Source organism: Rhinopithecus roxellana, chromosome 6 (genome assembly GCF_007565055.1).
Source record: "Rhinopithecus roxellana isolate Shanxi Qingling chromosome 6, ASM756505v1, whole genome shotgun sequence".
NCBI lineage: Eukaryota > Metazoa > Chordata > Mammalia > Primates > Cercopithecidae > Rhinopithecus > Rhinopithecus roxellana.
The window spans coordinates 140,311,375-140,332,504 of record NC_044554.1 but is presented as its reverse complement, the minus strand read 5'-3'; the positions used below and the strand labels follow the sequence as shown (position 1 = coordinate 140,332,504).

The 21,130-nt window shown below is 37.1% G+C and overlaps 2 protein-coding genes across 20 annotated transcripts in view; one reads left to right on the top strand and one right to left on the bottom strand.

Moving 5' to 3' along the window:
* DGKB (diacylglycerol kinase beta) overlaps window positions 1–21,130 on the top strand; it is an 832,080-nt gene that overhangs the window by 493,404 nt on the left and 317,546 nt on the right. The window lies entirely within an intron of this gene.
* LOC104668174 (elongation factor 1-alpha 1) lies at window positions 10,756–12,504 on the bottom strand. The gene is given in 2 exon segments (XM_010370827.2): window positions 10,756–11,536; window positions 11,538–12,504. Coding segments are annotated over 2 exon segments (1,386 nt in total). The 5' UTR covers window positions 12,446–12,504; the 3' UTR covers window positions 10,756–11,058.

Here is a 21,130-nt window from a genome sequence, read left to right as displayed (position 1 = left end):
AGAGAGTGCTAGTTGAAAGGTTTATATCATATTCTTTCCAAATTTCTATATAAATCTGAGTTAACTGTTAAAACAAAGTATGCTATTTAACTTTCTAAACTTTAAGATATTCTTCCGTCAAACTGAATTTGAATAAAAACTTCCAGTCCTTTAGACTCAAGGAAAAAAAAAATTAAATATTTATGCTACTAGAATTTTAAACTATTTATTACATAATATTGGTATTTAAAATATTTATATAAATTGACAATTAGTATTCACAAACATATTTCCATTCATAATACACACACATAATACTTCTCATGGTGCTATTTAGATAGATGACTTTAAATACTTCCTTTTTTGAAAAAAAAGATATTGTAATTGTTTATTACCACACTAAAATAAGCAACATTAAAAAGGGCAATTATCAAGGCATCTAATGATTTTAGACAAACATGCAAAGCACTGTGGAATTCCATGTATAAAACTATGTAACACTGAAAAGGACTTCCAAGTGATATGCAAAATAGAACCAGTTATAGGAAAAGTATTGGTGGTATATTAGTCTGTTTTCACACTGCTGATAAGGACATACCTGAGACTGGACAATTTACAAAAGAAAAGTTTGTTGGACTTACAGTTCCACGTGGCTGAGAAGTCCTTACAGTCATGGCGGAAGGCAAGGAGGAGAAAGTCACATCTTATGTGGATGGCAGCAGGCAAAGAGGGAGACAGCTTGTGCAGGGAAACTCCCCCTTATAGAACCATCAGACATCATGAGACTTATTCACTATCATAAAAACAGCAAGGGAAAGACTTGCCCCTATGATTCAGTTACCACCCACCGGGTCCCTCCCACCACACATAGAAATTCAAGATGAGATTCTAGTGGGAACATAGCCAAACCATATCATTCTGCCCATAGCCCTTCCCAAATCTCATGTCCTCACATTTCAAAACCAATCATGCCTTCCCAACAGTCCCCCAAAGTCTTAAGTCATTTCAACATTAACTCAAAACTCCACAGTTCAAAGTCTCATTCGAGACAAGGCAAGTCCCTTTTGCCTATGAGCCTATAAAATCAAAAGCAAGTTAGTTACTTCCTAGATACAATGGGAGTACAGACATTGGGTAAATACGCCATTCCAAACGGGAGACATTGGCCAAAACAAAGGGGCTACACGCCCCACATAAGTGCAAAATCCAGCAGGGCAGTCCAATCTTAAAGCCCCAAAATGATCTCCTTTTGACTCTATGTCTCACATCCAGGTCATGCTGATGCAAGAGGTAGACTTCCATAACCTTGAGCAGCTCTGCCCCTGTGGCTTTGCAGGGTATAGCCCCCCATCCTGGCTGCTTTCATGGACTGGCATTGAGTGTCTGAGGCTTTTCCAGGTGCATGGTGCAAGCTGCTGGTGGATCTATCATTCTGGGGTCTAGAGGATAGTGGCCCTCTTCTCACAGCTCCACTAGGTGGTGCCCGAGTAGGGATGCTTTGTGGGGGTTCTGACCCCACATTTCCATTCCTCACTGCCCTAGCAGAGTTTCTCTGTAAGAGTCCTGCCCCCGCAGCAAACTGCTGCCTGCCCCTGCAGCAAACTGCTGCCAGGTGTTTCCATACATACTTTGAAATCTAGGCAGAGGTTTCCAAACCCCAATTCTTTACTTCTGTGCACTCTTAGGCTTGGGAGCTGCCGAGGCTTGAGGCTTGCACCCTCTGAAGCTATGGTTTGAGCTCTATGTTGGTCCCTTTCAGCCAAGGATGGAGCAGCTGGGACACAGGACACCAAGTCCCTCGGCTGCACACAGCATGGGGACCCTGGGCTTGGCCCACAAAACCATTTTTTCCTCTTATGCCTCTGGGCCAGTGATGGGAGGGCCTACCGCAAAGGTCTCTGACATGCCCTGGAAACATTTTTCCCCATCGTCTTGGGGATTAACATTTGACTCCTTATTACTTATGCAAATTTCTGCAACCTGCTTGAATTTCTCCTCAGAAAATAGGATTTTCTTTTCTATTGCATTGTCAGGCTGCAAATATTCCAAACTTTTATGTTCTACTTCCCTTATAAAACGGAATGCCTTTAACAGCACCCAAGTCATTTCTTGAATGGTTTGCTGCTTAGAAATTTCTTCCACCAGATACCCTAAATCGTCTCTCTTGAGTTCAAAGTTGCACAAATCTCTAGGGCAGGGGCAAAATGCCACCAGTCTCTTTGCTAAAACATAATAAGTCACCTTTGCTCCAGTTCCCAACCTGTTCCTCATCTTCATCTGAGACCACCTTATCCTGGATGTCATTGTTCATATCATTATCAGCATTTTGGTCAAAGCCATTCAACAAGTCTCTAGATTGCTCCAAACTTTCCCTCATTTTCCTGTCTTCTTTTGAGTCCTCCAAACTGTTCCAACCTCTGCCTGTTACCCAGTTCCAAAGTTGCAGTCACATATTTGGGTATCTTTTCAGCAGTGCCCCATTCTACTGGTACCAATTTATTGCATTAGTCCATTTTCATGCTGCTGATAGACATATTAGAGACTGGACAACTTTCAAAAGAAAGGTTTATTGGACTTACAGTTCCACATGGCTAGGAAGGCCTCACAATCATGGTGGAAGGCAAGGAGGAATGAGTCACATCGTACGTGGATGGTGGCAGGCAATGAGAGAGCTAGCTTGTGCAGGGAAACTCCTCCTTACAGAACTGTCTGATCTTGTGAGACTTATTCATTATCGTAAGAACAGCATAGGAAAGACCTGCCTCTGTGATTCAGTTACCTCCCACTGGGTCCCTCACGCAACATGTGGAAATTCAAGATGAGATTTGGTGGGGAAATAGCCAAACCATATCAGATGGTCTTACAAAGATTTCTTAAAATTGTAGTCAGAGCATGATTTTGATGATTCAATTCAAATTCTTAATGTATAACACCTAAAACCATTTTACTAGAATAAACTAAAAGAAATTAGCTAGTAAGCACTCATGGCCAGTGATCACAATAATACTGTTTAAGTCCACTCAGCTTGTTTAAAAGTATCTGGTCTCTAATTTTTGGAATGAAACAAAGATAGTTTCTCAGCCCCCTGGTCAGAAGTATGTGATTTATTTCTGTTCTACTTTCTGCTTTTTCTCTCTTGGGCCTTAGTAACTACACAGTTTGTGGAACATACTATATACTCAATAGATATTTATTCTTTAAGTTATTTACTATTTCACGGTATGTTTATCTTCTATACATTTTTTATATATCTTACTGTCTTTACAGTTTATTCTTTTATAGTGCAAAAAATGCAATAAAGACTGAACTGTGATATGTAGAGTGAGTCTTGATTCTACATAACTCTTATTTCAGGTATTAATACCTTTTAGTTTTCTCAGCCTTTATGTACCTAACCTTCAAGAACCAGCAATGCAAAACAAACAACAATTCTTCAACATAAATCCTTGAGCATTGTGTCTAACAAATAAATAATACGAGATTATTCATAGATTAGTTTGTGCTTATTATCAATTTATAAGTCAGCAGTATGCAATTTTCAACTTATTATTCTTTATCTGTTGATGGTATTGAACTGAAGACTATATAAAATATCACTCTCCTTATACATATATGTATGCTTATATATGGGTGTGTATATATATGTGTGTATATATATATGTACACACACACATACACACACCATTATATATGGAAAATTATCATTTCTAAGAATAGAAAAAAATCAAACTTGTCTATTTTTTTAACTTTCTATTTTGCTATAGAGACAAAGAAAAGCCCACAGACTAGAGTAATAGAACACAAAATTGCCATTTGTTATCCAGAGATAAAAAATTCCATTAAAGTTCTAGAATATAATGAGAAATTAAAAATAAAATATTTCAGTAGTGACAGAAAACTGCTATATTAAAGCCAAACATTTTTACTTACCATGTAAAGTGCCATTGAGAAATTATTTCTGTGAATTCAACAAAATAATTTTTGAAGTTCCAGAGCAATTCAAATTGCCTTACATTATGATGGTGTATTTTGTTGATGTATTCATATTTATAATTTTCTTGATCTTCTGTAAGAATTTTTAATGTACAAATGATAAAAGCCAATTGAAAATTGGCATCCAATGGATTTCATGATATATTCTCTTATGTGTATATCTTACATATATTTTTGAGTCAGATGTGACATAGCAAATAGAATATAGAAGATATTTGTATTCATTTTCCTCTGAAGGCTTTTAACATGTATCTTTGTAGAATCACATTTGTAGGAATTCACATTTTCTTTCACTTTAAACTTTTAGGAATTAAACTGTTATTTCAGGAGTACAATTGATGTTTAAATTACTGACATTCACGATCTATTAAAAACAGTGAAAGTAAAGAAAGGATGAAGTCTATCACAGTGTCATCATTCAGGTATTTGACTTCACTTTCTCCTCAGTCAAGACAACTTCATTAATGTAGACTGATTTTTTTTCATTTAAAAATGTAAATTATTATCATGTTTTAAGGCACACTTCTACCTATGTGTATGTCACTATCTTTTATAAGCCAACTAGGTGAACAGTACTACTGAAATTAAAAGTTAAATGTTTGTCATTTTTAGTGTTCTGAATAAAATCAGTTTTATTAGAAATAGTGGTGTCGTGCAGGGACCTTTTGAAGAGAATCATATCTTCATGAGAGTTTCATGTGCTGAAGCACTTTTATGTCTTTAGTTTCTGTGTACTAGAACGAATTGGTGTGTTTTTAAATAAAAAACATACTCATTTTTCATTCTAACTTAGAATACTTCACTATATCATTTAAATGAAATTTTCAAAATTTGTGTGTGTAAGCATTATCATGAGGCCAGTTTTTCCATATGACTAAATTATGGGTTGCCCATGAATCATATGGTGTACAGATAAATAAATAGGTAAACACATAGATGTATATATGTGTATACATATATGTATTTGTGATGCCTAGATTTATATATTTGTATACATATATATTTGCTAAGAGTTTTCATTTTATCATATTTATATAAATCTCATAATTATGTGTGCTCTTCTATGTGTGTATTTCTAATGTAAAGCTTTTACAATAATGTACGATGCTCCTCAATTCATATATTTTTATTTGTATGTTGAGACTTGTTTAAATCCTTTGTTGGATCTGAGCAGGTAGAAATGAGAATGGTAAAATGAGTCAAAACTGTATGTGTTCTTATGCAGGGGGTTTCAATTCACCTGAAGCTTCCTGCATCATTTCTTGGCACCATTAATAACACCAGAACACTTACTTCTGTATCCAGGCTGTTTAAAATCATGTTTGTAAGACGGCTCTTTGGAATAGAGTGAGTGAGGACTGGAGGATGAATAAAGAAGAGAGTTAGTAACTTTTCTCCCTTCTTTTTTTGCCCCTCACTCCCTTTCTTCTTTCACACCAAATTTTTTATTCTCCTGTTCATTTTTTACTTTTGCCACTGCAGTGAAGTAATGAAAAACATTAATGAAATTTCTGAGGCTTGGATAAAATACTGCTTATCTGCTATTGATTTGGTTGTTTATTTTTCTGCAAACATTTACTAAGGAGCCCTGTTTATGTGATGGACATTCAGCTAAAGGCTAGATTTTTAGAATCTAAGGCAAATGAAAAAATGGAACTTGGGATTACAGAGAGCTTAGATAATCATAAGTTCTGCAGAAGAATATAAACCAGAGAAAAATTATACTTTGTAACTGTACAGAGGGAAGATATTTCCTGGGGCTCCCAAATTAACGTGACCATTGAGCTCTAACAGATATATGCTGAAGAAAGGGTTGATTGTATATTCTCTAATTTAAATAAAACAAATATTTATTTCTAGTTTCTGTTTGCAAGACACTTACATTTTATTATTATCATTTCCATGCAAATATTTTAAATATTTTCCCCTTGATTTTGCCTTTCTATTCCTAGGGTTCGTATTATTACTTTACATGAATTTGCATGTGGTCTATGCAAAAATTTTATATACACACACATACAAATACTTCCAGGATAACAAATAAAGAAACAAGATTTGTAAAGTAACAGTAATTAATTCAGAGATGTCCACAAGATTACAAAAATAATTCAAGTTTAAGTATCATCTTATAGGGAAGAGTATTAAACAGTAAAAAACCACTTTTAGAAAAAATTTCTACTCATTACTGTAGCTTGTATGGCTACATGCAAACTTTCAGGAAGTATTCGTTAAATTAAAACACAAAGACAATTATTTATTGTTCCTTATAAGCTGACAACAATATATATATATGTAATAGATATATAACATAGATAATATTTTGTATATATATATGTATATAATTTTAATTAGTCCATAATAAGTAAACTATCAATTTAGTTTAAAGGGAAGAAACTGCAGATAAGCTTGGACAACAGTTAAATCTATTATTTCCAAAAACCCTATCCTCAATTTATATAGTTATGGTGAAAACACTGAAGCTTCTGTTCCCTTGTGTTCAGCCTGACACCTAGGTTAGCATCAGCCTCTCCAACTGCAACAAAATTCAATTGTGTTCTGGAGACAGAAGGGATCCTCTAAACTAATTAGACAATGGATAGTCTACTTTTGGGAATAAACCTGTGACCTTAACCCATATCAATGATAGAATTTTCTTCCCCTTTGATGTTCATAGATAGCCGATAGATCTGCATTTGGAATTGACTAGAGTTCAATTGCTATTTTGTTAGTATAAGTAAAATCAGTGCCATATAATTTAGTTAATTTGATATGAAATTTAAATACTTACTTTCTAGTATCTAGATGTGTTAGGATTCATTCTATCCACAATATAATAAAAATGCTTTTTGGTTCTTCTGGAATAGAATCAATTGATTCTTGGTGGAAATTATCCCAGGGAACAATTTTGAGGACCCTCGTTGTAACACTTCTTTAGAGGACATATTAAGTAGAAAGTAAGCCTGGCTACAAAGAGGTTAATCACCTCATTATAAGGTAATCTTACCTAGAAAGTAATCCTCTGGCATGACTAATTGGAACTAATTAGACCCTCTGCGTTGCTTCTCCCTCCACGTAAGCATTAGTTACTCATGCATTTCTTTTGGAATACATCTAGTTATGTGAACATGTTCAACATTATTTTCTGACTGAACAAAGTTAATTCTACAATATTAATCTTGAATGTCTGATTTATTTTTAAAAAATGGTTCACTCACAAACATTGCTCTTTGAAGAGAAAAATAACATTCTCACATATGCAGCATTTTGAAATTTGTTTTTTCTGCATTAACAATGTTTTCATATTGGGATATGTAAACCCATGGTTCCCAAACTTCAGTCAGCATAATAATTATATCATATAGAATTAAAATATATATGTTATGTTTTGTATAAGTATATATATGTACATATATTTGTCTATGTTACTTATATTTTATATTTTTTGTTAAAGAACATAAGTTGTATTTATTTATGATGTACAATAGGATTCTTTGATATTTGTATACATTGTGGAATGGCTAAGTCAAGATACTTCACGCATGCATCAACTCATATACTTTTGTGGAATTAACACTTGAAATCACTTTTAGAAAATTTCCAGCAATTTTATATAAATAATATAGTTAATAATTGTATAAATTAGTATTTATGTAATAAAATACTTAAAATAGTAATAAAATAATTATATAATAAATGTATTTATGACAATTAGCTTATATAAATATATAATAGTTATATACATAACATATAAAAACTCATAAGTATAAATATGGTATATGTTTATACAACTTTCTGTCCTTTTTATGCTTTGATTTAATTGGTTCAAGGGGTAGTCCAGAAATTTTCATTTTTGACCGTGTCCCCAAGAAACTCTGATGGACGTAGTCCAAGAACTGTGCTTTGACAAGCACAGCTCCACATCACTCTCTAGATAGGAACTTTGGTAGCTTGACTGGTCAAATAAGAGACAGTGAGTGCAAGTCATCAGGCTGAATTCATCTAGCCTCTCTATGTAAACACCATCCTTAGTAATGTTGCTATTTATTTATTTATTTATTTATTTATTTTGAGACAAGTCTCGCTCTGTCACCAGGCTGGAGTGCAGTGGTGTGATCTCTGCTCACTGCAACCTCTGCCTCCCAGGTTCAAGTGATTCTACTGCCTCAGCCTCCTAAGTAGCTGGGACTACAGATGTGCACCACCACATCCAGCTAATTTTTGTATTTTTAACAAAGACAGGGTTTCACCATGTTGGCCAGGATGGTGTCGATCTCTTGACCTCGTGATCCACCTGCCTTGGCCTCCCGAAGTGCTGGGATTACAGGCGTGAGCCACTACGCCTGGCCTTAATGTTGCTATTTTAAGTATGGTCCAAAGCTCTGTTGATCAAAGCTTGTTGAATGCTCCTAGGCACTCAATCAGAACTTGTTCATATTTTTCAATGAAAGATAAGACCAGTTTGATTACCTCATTCCTGTTTCATCGTCACCGAACCACTGACAACTCCTGCCTTATTTAACCTTTTTTATGTTTATGATCCCTGAAAGTAGATGTGTAACTGAAATGTTTAGGTTTTATATGATAATTACCCCTCCCAGTTGATGGCTCATTTCTGTTCCTCGGCCAGCTTGTGTGCACATGCAAACATCTACTTCCAACTCATGCAAATCCCATGGATGATGCATCACAGAAAGTCTCAGTATTTGTGGTGTACACCAGCAGCTAGGAGTAAGGCTCACGCTACATATATCATATGTGAGCAAGTGTGACCTATGGGCCATACTTCACTATGAAGAATTAAGACAACACTAATACATAGGGGATCTTATTGGAGAGTCATGCTTGGGTCTCCTCAATTTATCTCTTCTTTCCCCCAGATATTTATAATGTGCTAGTTAGGGTTCCCTGGCTTCGAGCAGTGGCTCTTCCACCTCCTAGCTGTGTGACTTTAGGAAAATTGCTCCTCTCTCCATGCCCCAGTTTTCTAATCAGTATAATGAGGATTGATATTAATGGCATCAACCTGAGGGGTGTGTTGCAAAAATAAATTAACATTGGATGAAGAACATTTTCACTGTGTCTACCAAATATTGTGTTCCCTCAAATACTAGCAGTTATGATTGATCATCTTATCACTTATTGCCTCCAAGTCCCACCATCTGGCATTTCCTTGTATTCATTCTATACCTATTCCCAGGACATTCTGACTCTCTTTCAAACTTTCCTCATTTTGCCTTGATTGTTCTTTGAAAGTCTGAATTCGTCATCAGGATCATACCTGCAGATTCTTATGTTTTATTTTCATTATTTTGTGTAGCTTGAGAAATTATTATAGTTCTATAATGTGAAACTATTTGGAGAATGAACAATGTTAATATGAAATATCCTCTCTGCTCTTGAAAAGCCTTTGGGCCTACAGGGAAGACAAAAGTCAAACATGTAATCACAATAAAATATGGTAAAGACTATCAGTGAGGTAAATGCAAAATTGAGTACAATATGCTACTGGGAGGAGGTGCCCCTTTCTGTGTGAGGACTGGAGAAGACATCCCCAAAAAGTATTCTTCTCATACCCATGTCCAATGCCCACAGCATCTTCACCAAGTTTTTCTACTGGGAGTCACCCATGTCGCTGCTACTCATATCATGACTTAATGACCCAGCCACTCTTAAAGCCAAGAGCTCAGGAAAATGTGATCTCTGGGTGGGGGGGGTGGCGGTGTCATGTGCTCACATAAAGTCTGAGAGGTTCTTGTGCACACAGAAAGAAAGAAAAATGAATACCAGGGGTCAAAAAGCACTCTCGGCCAAAATCTTCATATATTTAAAAATTGAGTTGGACTTTGCAAAGGCTAGGTTTTGCAATTCATTTCTCAGCTTTAAGGTAGTCACTTAAATTGAATTTCTATGATCCTCATCTGCTACTGAAACTTCTTAATGATATGATAAAAATACTAACAAGTACAAGGAGAAATCCCGATGTAACAAAACCATTTGCTGCGCAAGCAAGCATCTCTACATTTATATACTTTTTAAGAATAAAGCTTTACATGTACATTTATGTCTACGCAGAACACACACCACTTATGTACTCTTCTTATTTACTGATAAGTTTATTAGTCACTGTGATGGCATAATTTGTTTGATTTTTAATATATAGACACAGTTTGTTCTTTATACATACTCTTTTAATTTTTTGGTTTACTTATTTTTCATCTTACTCTTACTAACTTTGTTTTATTTAATTAATTTTGCTTTAATCTTTACGGCATATTTAAATTACAAAAGTCATTTGGAACTTTGGCAATAATTTCTAAAATACCAGAAAGTTTCATTTACTGTGATTCATGTAGTTTGCAAATTTAGGAATATAAAATTCATATATGTTCAAATGCAATTACTTTAATTATTTTGGCTGTTTTACCTTTCAACCTGGATGCTTTAGCCTGTTTTCTACTCACCTAATGATCAAAATTATTTTCAAATATATCTAAAGTAATTTAAAGTATCATATGACATACAGAAAAGAACACAAAGTTAAAAAAAAAAAAAAGAAAGAAAAAAAAAGCTCTATTGTTTTTCCCAGATCTATAGATCTTACTTCTGTTTATCAGGGGGAAAAAAAAGCTTGGTTACCATGAAAACTTAAGCTAATATCATTAATCATTAGTCCCAATCTTATTTTTATTCTCAATTATTATAGCCTGATAAACAGTTGTAAATATAATAGTTGTGTGTCCTTGTGCCAATAGAGAAAATAAAACTCATCATTTATATTTCTTTTTTTTTTTTTTCTCATTAAACTTTTTTAATGGGTCTCAAAATTCTGTGACAAATTTTTGGTCAAGTTGTTTCCATTAAAAAGTACTGATTTTAAAAACTAATAACTTAAAACTGCCACACGCAAAAAAGAAAACCAAAGTGGTCCACAAAACATTCTCCTTTCCTTCTGAAGGTTTTACGATGCATTGTTATCATTAACCAGTCTTTTACTACTAAACTTAAATGGCCAATTGAAACAAACAGTTCTGAGACCGTTCTTCCACCACTGATTAAGAGTGGGGTGGCAGGTATTAGGGATAATATTCATTTAGCCTTCTGAGCTTTCTGGGCAGACTTGGTGACCTTGCCAGCTCCAGCAGCCTTCTTGTCCACTGCTTTGATGACACCCACCGCAACTGTCTGCCTCATATCACGAACAGCAAAGCGACCCAAAGGTGGATAGTCTGAGAAGCTCTCAACACACATAGGCTTGCCAGGAACCATATCAACAATGGCAGCATCACCAGACTTCAAGAATTTAGGGCCATCTTCCAGTTTTTTACCAGAACGGCGATCAATCTTTTCCTTCAGCTCAGCAAACTTGCATGCAATGTGAGCCGTGTGGCAATCCAACACAGGGGCATAGCCAGCACTTATTTGGCCTGGATGGTTCAGGATAATCACCTGAGCAGTGAAGCCAGCTGCTTCCATTGGTGGGTCGTTTTTGCTGTCACCAGCAACGTTGCCACGACGAACATCCTTGACAGACACATTCTTGACATTAAAGCCCACGTTGTCCCCAGAGAGCTTCACTCAAAGCTTCATGGTGCATTTCGACAGATTTTACTTCAGTCGTTACGTTGACTGGAGCAAAGGTGACCACCATACCGGGTTTGAGAACACCAGTCTCCACTCGGCCAACAGGAACAGTACCAATACCACCAATTTTGTAGACATCCTGGAGAGGCAGGCGCAAGGGCTTGTCAGTTGGACGAGTTGGTGGTAGGATGCAGTCCAGAGCCTCAAGCAGCGTGGTTCCACTGGCACTGCCATCCTTACGGGTGACCTTCCATCCCTTGAACAAAGGCATGTTAGCACTTGGCTCCAGCATGTTGTCACCATTCCAACCAGAAATTGGCACAAATGCTACTGTGTCGGGGTTGTAGCCAATTTTCTTAATGTAAGTGCTGACTTCCTTAACAATTTCCTCGTATCTCTTCTGGCTGTAGGGTGGCTCAGTGGAATCCATTTTGTTAACACCAACAATTAGTTGTTTCACACCCAGTGTGTAAGCCAGAAGAGCATGCTCTCGGATCTGCCCATTCTTGGAGATACCAGCTTCAAATTCACCAACACCAGCAGCAACAATTAGGACAGCACAGTCAGCCTGAGATGTCCCTGTAATCATGTTTTTGATGAAGTCTCTGTGTCCTGGGGCGTCGATGATAGTCACATAATACTTGCTGGTCTCAAATTTCCACAAGGAGATATCAATGGTGATACCACGTTCCCGCTCAGCTTTCAGTTTATCCAAGACCCAGGCATACTTGAAGGAGCCCTTTCCCATCTCAGCAGCCTCCTTCTCAAATTTTTCAATGGTTCTTTTGTCGATGCCACCGCATTTGTAGATCAGATGGCCAGTAGTGGTGGACTTGCCCGAATCTACGTGTCCAATGACGACAATGTTGATATGAGTCTTTTCCTTTCCCATTTTGGCTTTTAGGGGTAGTTTTCACGACACCTCTGTTCTGGCGGCAAACCCGTTGCGAAAAAGATCATCATTTATATTTCTTAAAGGCTGGGCTATGTTCTGGATACTCTACTAAATGGATTTTTCTGGATTATTTTATTTAATCCACACACAATCTTAGGAAATAGTTACAATTATTACTTTTACTTTACATATTAGAAAACATATTCAGAAGTATAACTTGCTCTAGTTTACATATTTAGCAAATTACTAAACATTCTGTCTAGATAAATACTCATTTGATGCAAGGCTCATATGTGCCAGAAAAGACTTCTTTTGTTCAGGCTAGAAGATGAGTTTGACACCATTACAACCACTTAAGAGTTTATAGCTTAGCTGGGAAAAGATACATGCAAACACATATATAATACTGTAAGATGAGTGCAATAGTTGGAGTATCATACATAGAGAATACAAAGGAGAAAATACTTCTTATGCAGTGATGGGATAGCATTGATTAGGAAGGTTTTGTATAAAACCTAATACATAATTTTAAAAGATACATAGAAGTTGTACAAATGACTTTGGAGCCATATGATATATCAATGAATAGTGGTGACCACGAATAGTTCAAGTAAATACAAAAATAAGTAAATAAATAAATGTGAGAAACAGAAGATTCAAAGGAATATGTAGATCATAGTCAGATCTCAAAGAACTTGGGTAGTCCTACTGGAAACATGCCCATTATCCTTGATACAATATGGAACTATAGATTTTAAACGAAGACTGGATAAGACCAAGGACATTGATTTGTAGAAGAGAAAAGGGGTTACTAACATCAAGTTTGGTCATTGATATTGGTATGAATGTGAAAGGGAATGGAATGATGAGTGAAAATATGTGAATGAAGGTAGAACGTTGGCAATACCAACCAACAAGTGCATGTAGAAGAAGAGATGTTGTGTAGGATCAGGATTATGCATTTGATTCTGTGTCTGTTAAATGTGAGGTATTGGAGCATTATCTAGGTCAATTACATAGACAATACATTTTACTGGCCTGGATTTAGGTGAGATACGATGAGATATGATGAGTTTTTATGAGTTTTATGATGGAGTTGAATAGTCATTGCAATAAAGGAGCCATTATTGTTTTATTATCTGCAAAGTGTAGTATCAGTAAAATCCAGAGTAGTGGTAACTCAATTAGTTGACAAAATTTTGTTATTTTGAACCATACTCATTGTAATCTGATTTTTTTTTAACGATTGAAAAAGTCATTGGCAAATTGTACTTCATATATAATGAAAAAATTACTAGGCACCCTAAATTATTATTATTTTTTATTTTTTATTATACTTTAAGTTCCTGTATACATGTGCAGAACGTGCAGGTTTCTTACATGGGTATAAACGTGTAATGGTGGTTTGCTGCACCCATCCACCTGTCATCTACATTATCATCTACATTAAGTATTTCTCCCAGTGCCATCCCTCCCCTAGCCCCCCACCTCCCGACAGGCCCTGGTGTGTGATGTTCCACTCCCTGTGTCCATGTGTTCTCACTGTTCAACTTCCACTTAGGAGTGAAAACATGCAGTGTTTGGTTTTCAGTTCCAGTGTTAGTTTGCTGAGAATGATGATTTCCAGCTTCATCCATGTCCCTGCAAAGGACATGAACCCACCCTTTTTTATGGCTGCCTAGTATTCCATGGTGTATATGTGCCACATTTTCTTTATCCAATCTATCATTGATGAACATTTGGTTGGTTCCAAGTCTATGCTATTGTGAATAGTTCTGGAATAAATATATGTGTGCATGAGTCTTTATAGTAAAATTATTTATAATCCTTTGGGTATATACCCAGTCATGAGATCATTTGGTCAAATGGTATTTCTGGTTCTAGATCCTTGAGGAATCACCACACTGACTTCCACAATGTTTGAACTAATTTGCACTCCCACCAACAGTATAAAAGTGTTCCTATTTCTCCACATCTTCTCCAGCATCTGTTGTTTCCTGACTTTTTAATGATCACCATTCTAACTGGCATGAGATGTTATCTCATTGTGGTTTTGATTTGCATTTCTCTAATGACCAATGATGTTGAGCTTTTTTACATATGTTTGTTGGCTGCATAAATGTCTTCTTTTGAGAAGTGTCTGTTCATTTCCTTTGCCCACTTTTTGATGGGGTTGTTTTTTTTTTTTTTTTTTTTTTTTTTCTTGTAAATTTATTTAGGTTCCTTGTAGATTGTGGATATTAGCCCTTTGTCAGATGGATAGATTGCAAAAATTTCCTCCTATTCTGTAGGTTGCCTGTTCACTCTGATGATAGTTTCTTTTGCTGTGCAGAAGCTCTTTAGTTTAATTAGATCCCATTTGTCAATTTTGGCTTTTGTTGCCATTGCTTTTGGTGTTTTAGTCATGAAGTCTTTGCCCATGCCTACACCCTGAATGGTATTGCCTGGGTCTTCTTCTAGGGTTTTTATGGTTTTAGGTCTTACATTTAAGTCTTTAATCCATCTTTTCTTCTTATTATTATACTTTAAGTTCTGGGGTACATGTGCAGAATGTGTAGTTTTGTTACATAGGTATACATGTGCCACTGTAGTTTGCTGCACCCATCAATCCGCCACCTACATTAGGTATGACGCCCAATGATATCCCTTCCCTAGCCCCCCATTCCATGACAGACCCCAATATGTGATGTCCCCCTCCCTGTTTCCCTGTCTTCTCATTGTTCAACTCCCACTTATGAGTGAGAACATGCAGTGTTTGGTTTTCTGTTCTTGTATTAGTTTGCTGAGAATGATGGTTTCCAGCTTTAATCCATCTTGAGTTAATTTTTGTATAAAGTGCAAGGAAGAGGTCCAGTTTCAGTTTTCTGCATATGGCTAGCCAGTTTTCCCAACACCATTTTTAAAATAGGGAATCCTTTCCCCATAGCTTTTTTTTTGTCAAGTTTGTCAAAGATCAGATGGTTGTAAATGTGTGGCATTATTCCTGAGGCCTCTGTTCTGTTCCATTGGTTTATATATCTGTTTTGGTACCAGTAGCATGCTGTTTTGGTTACTGTAGCCTTGTAATATAGTTTGAAGCCAGGTAGCATGATGCCTCCAGCTTTGTTCTTTTCGCTTAGCATTGTCTTGTCTATACAGGCTCCTTTTTGGCTCCATATGAAATTTAAAGTATTCTTTTCTAATTCTGTGAGGAAAGTCAATGGTTGCTTGACGAGGATGGCTTTGAATCTATAAATTACTTTGGGCAGTATGACCATTTTCACGATATTGATTCTTCCTATCCATGAGCATGGAATGTTTTTCCATTTGTTGGTGTCCTCTCTTATTTCCTTGATCTGTTCTCCTTGAAGAGGTCCTTCACATCCCTTGTAAATTGTATTCCTAGGTATTTTATTCTTTTTGTAGCAATTGTGAACGGGATTTCACTCATTATTTGGCTCTTGGTCTATTATTGGTATATGGGAATGCTCTTGATTTTTGCACATTGATTTTGTCTCCTGAGACTGCTGAAGTTGTTTATCAGCTTAAGGAGATTTGGGGCTGAGATGATGGGGTTTTCTAAATATACAATCATGTCATCTGCAAACAGAGACAATTTGACTTCTTCTCTTCCTATTTGAATACCCTTTATTTCTTTCTCTTGCCTGTTTGCCCTGGCCAGAACTTCCAATACTATATTGAATAGGAGTGGTGAGAGAGGGCACCCTTGTCTTATGCCAGTTTTCAAAGGGAACAGTTCCAGCTTTTGCCCATTCGGTAGTATATTGGCTGTCAGTCTGTCATAAATAGCTTTTATTATTTTGAGATACGTTCCATCAATACCTAGTTTATTGAGAGTGTTTAGCATGAAGGACTGTTGAATGTTATCAAATGCCTTTTCTGCATCTATTGAGATAATCATGTGGTTTTTGTCATTAGTTCTGTTTATGTGATGGATTATATTTATTGATTTGCATATGTTGAACCAGCCTTGCATCCCAGGGATAAAGTCAACTTGATCGTTGCAGATAAGCCTTTTGATGTGCTGCTGGATTAGGTTTGCCAGTATTTTATTGAGGATTTTGGCATCAGTGTTCATCAGGGATATTGGCCTGAAATTTTCTTTTTTTGTTATGTCTCTGCCAGGTTTTGGTGTCAGGATGATGCTGGCCTCATAAAATGAATTAGGGTGGATCCTCTCTTTTTCTATCACTTGGAATAGTTTCAGAAGGCATGGTACCAACTCCTCTTCGTACCTCTGGTAGAATTCAGCTGTGAATGAATCTGTCTGGTCCTAGGCTTCTTTTTTATTTGGTTTGTAGGCTATTAATTACTGCCTCAATTTCAGAACTTGTTATTGGTCTACTCAGGAATTTGACTTCTTCCTGGTTTAGTCTTGGGAGGGTGTATGTGTCCAGGAATTTATATATTTCCTCGAGATTTTCTAGTTTATATACATAGCGGTATTTATAGTATTCTCTGATGGTAGTTTGTTTGTGTTTCTGTGTGATCAATGGTGATATCCTCTTTATCATTTTGTACTGTGTCTACTTGATTCTTCTCTCTTTTCTTTATTAATCTGGCTAGTGGTCTGTCTATTTTGTTTATCTTTAAAAAAAAACAGCTCCTGGATTCACTGATTCTTTGAAGGGTGTGTGTGTGTGTATGTGTCTGTGTCTCTATCTCCTTCGATTCTGCTCTGATCTTAGCTTTCTTGTCTTCTGCTAGCTTTTGAATGTGTTTGCTCTTGCTTCTCTAGTGCTTTTAATTGTGATGTTAGGGTGTTGATTTTAGACCTTTCCTGCTCTTTCCTGTGGACATTTAGTGCTGTAAGTTTCCTTGTAAACAATGGTTTAGTTTGTTCCAGAAATTCTGATATAGTGTTTCTTTGTTCTAATTGATTCCAAAGAATTTATTTATTTCTGTCTTAATTTCATTATTTACCCAGTTGTCATTCAGGATCAGATTTTTCAGTTTCCTTGTAGTTGTGTAGTTTTGAGTGAGTTTCTTAGCCTGAGTTTTAATTTGATTGCACTGTGGTCTGAGAGACTGTTATGATATCTACTCTTTTGCATTTGCTGTGGAATGTTTTACTTCCAATTATGTGGTCAATTTTAGAACAAGTGCAATGTGGTGTTGAGAAGAATGTATATTCTGTTGATTTGGGGTGGAGAATTCTGTAGATGTCTATTAGGTCCTCTTGATGTGGAGCTGAGTTCAAGTCCTGAATACTCTTGTTAATTTCCTGTCTTGTTGTTCTGTCTAGTATTGAGAGTGTGGTGTTCAAGTCTCTGTGTAGGTCTCTAACAGCTTGCTTTATGAATCTGCATGCTCCTGTATTGGGTGCATATATATTTAGGAGAGTTAGCTCTTCTTGTTGGATTGATCCCTTTACCATTATGTAATGCCCTTCTTTGTCTTTTTTTATCTTTGTTGGTTTAAAGTATGTTTTATCAGAGACTAGGATTGCAATCCCTGCTTTTTTTTTTCTTTGCTTTCCATTTGCTTGGTAAATCCTTCTCCATCCCTTTATTTTGAGCCTATGTGTGTCTTTGCATGTGAAGTGGGTCTCCTGAGTACAGCACACACAACGGGTCTTGACTCGTTATCCAGTTTGCCAGCCTGTGTCTTTTATTGGAGGATTTAACCCATTTACATTTAAGGTTAATATTGTTATGTGTGAATTTGATCCTGTCATTATAATGCAAGCTGGATATTTTGCTCTTTAGTTGATGCAGTTTCTTGATAGCATTGATGGTCTTTACAATTTGGTATGCTTTTATATTGGCTGGTACCAGTTTTTCCTTTCCATATTGAGTGCTTTCTTCAGGAGTTCTTGTAAGGCAGGCCTGGTGGTGACAAAATCTCTCAGCATTTGCTTGTCTGTAAAGGATTTTATTTCTTCTCCCCTTATGAAGCTTAGTTTTCCTGGATATGAAATTCTGGGTTGAAAATTCTTTTCTTTAAGAATGTTGAATATTGCCCCCAACTCTCCTGGTTTGTAGGGTTTCTGCAGAGAGATCTGCTGTTAGTCTGATAGGGTTCCCTTTGTGGGTAATCCGACCTGTCTCTCTGGCTGCCCTTAACATTTTTTCCTTCATTTCAACCTTGGTGAATCTGATGATTATGTGTCTTGGGGTTGCTCTTCTAGAGGAGTATCTTTGTAGTGTTCTCTGTATTTCCTGAATTTGAAAGTTGGCCTGTCTTGCTAGGTTGGTGAAATTCTTCCGGATAATATTCTGAAGAGTGTTTTTTAACTTGGTTCCATTCTCCCCATCACTTTCATGTACACCATTCAAACATAGGTTTGGTCTTTTTACATAGTCCCACATTTCTTGGAGGCTTTGTTCGTTCCTTTTCATTCTTTTTTCTCTAATCTTGTCTTCATGCTTTATTTCATTAAGTTGATCTTTAGTTTCTGATATCCTTTCTTCTGCTTGATCAATTCAACTACTGATACTTGTGTATGCTTCACAAAGTTCTCATGCTGTGTTTTTCAGCTCAATCAGGTCATTTATGTTCTTCTCTGAACTGGTTATTTTAGTTAGCAATTCACCTAACGTTTTTTCAATATTCTTAGCTTCCTTGCATTTGGTTAGAACATGCTCTTTTAGCTCAGAGCAATTTGTTATTACCCACCTCTGAAGCCTACTTCTTTCAAGTCATCAAACTCATTCTCCATCCAGTTTTGTTCCCTTGGTAGTGAGGAGTTGTGATCCATTGGAGGAGAAGAGGCTTTCTAGTTTTGGAATTTTTAGCCTTTTTGCACTGGTTTCTCCCCATCTTTGTGGATTTATCTACCTTTGGTCTTTGATGTTTGGATGGGGTTTCTGTGTGGCCATCCTTTTTGTTGATGTTGATGTTATTCCTTTCTGTTTGTTACTTTACCTTCTCACAGTAGGTCCCTCTGCTGCAGGTCTGCTGTAGTTTGCTGGAGGTCCACTCCAGACCCTGTTTGCCTGAGGACCACCAGAAGAGGCTGCAGAACAGCAAAGATTGCTGTCTGTTCTTTCCTCTGGAAGCTTTGTCCTAGAGGGGCACCCACCAGATGCCAGCCAGAGTTCTCCTGTATGAGGTGTTTGTCGACCCCTGATGGGAGATGTCTCCCAGTCAGGAGGCATGGGGGTCAGGGACCCACTTGAGGAGGCAGTCTGTCCCTTAGCAGAGCTCAAGTGCTGTGCTGGGAGATCTGCTGCTCCCTTCAGAGCCAGCAAGCAGAAAGGTTTAAGCAGCTGAAACTGCACCCACAGCTACCCCTTCCTCCACATGCTCTGCTCCAGGGAGACTGGAGTTTTATCTACAAGCCCCTGACTAGGGCTGCTGCCTTTCTTTCAGAGATGCCTTGCCCAGAGAGGAAGAATCTAGACAGGCAGTCTGTCTACAGTGACTTTGCCAAGCTGCGGTGGGCTCTGTCCAGTTCAAACTTTCCAGTGGCTTTGTTTACACTGTGAAGGTAAAACTGCTTACTCAAGCTTCATTAATGGTGGACGCCCCTCCCCCCACCATGCTGGAGCATCCCAGGTTGACTTCAGACTGCTGTGCTGGCAGCCAGAATTTCAAGCCAGTGGATCTTAGCTTGCTGTGCTCTGTGGGAGTGGGATTCCTTGAGCTAAACCACTTGGCTCCCTGGCTTGAGCTCCCTTTCCAGAGGAGTGAATGGTTCTGTCTTGCTGGCATTCCAGGAGCCACTGGGGTATGAAAAAAAAAAAAAAAAAAAAAAAATTCCTGCAGCTAGCTCACTGTCTGCTCAAAAAATGGTCACCCAGTTTTGTACTTGAAACCCAGGGCCCTGGTGGGGTAGCCACCGGAGTGATTCTCCTGGTGTGCGGGTTGCAAAGACCATGGGAAAAGCTTAGTATCTGGGCCGGAATGCACCATCCCTTATGCCACAGTCCCTCATGGCTTCCCTTGCCTAGGGGAGATAGTTCTCTGACCCCTTGTGCTTCCCGGGTGAGGCGGCACTTCAGCTCACCCTCCGTGGGCTGCACCCACTGTCTAACCAATCCCAATGAGATGAGGTGGGTACCTCAGTTGGAAATGCAGAAATCACCTGCTTTCTGCGTTGATCTTGCTGGGAGCTGCAGACAGGAGTTGTTCCTACTCAGCCATCTTTCCAGCCACTGCTGGGCACACTATATTATTAATGATTAGTTTTATCAGAAGTATTTTTTTCAGAATTTATTTAAACAACTTATTTAAATTATTTTATTTATTGTTACACTATTTTATCAGATAGTTCACTTATTTATTACATAGTCATAATAATTTATTAAATTTTTAATTTAATTTTATGATAAGAAATTTGGGAATCTAATTTTATTGTGATCCTCATATATTCAGGTGGTTAGAATACCTAAAATCAAATTAAAATTTAAATTTTTAAAAGGCTTCCCATAGATTCCTAATTCCAGAAAGAGAAAGAATCTTTAGGGCATCGTTTTTGTTATCAAGGCTAGATTCTTGATTTAAAGACGTTGAAGAATCCAACCAGCAGAGGGCGCTAGTCCACATGCACTCAGCCTTGCTGCACTTCCCGCAATCCGGAGAACACTGGATGAGTCCTTCCTATTAAGCACATTGGCAAAGTCATTGTTTTGATTTGAGTTGCGTTGCCGGGACTTAGATTTTTTACACTAGTAGTCCTTCTCATGTAGATGTATACAATTCTTTTAGCCAAGTGTAATTTGAGTTATATTTGAATGT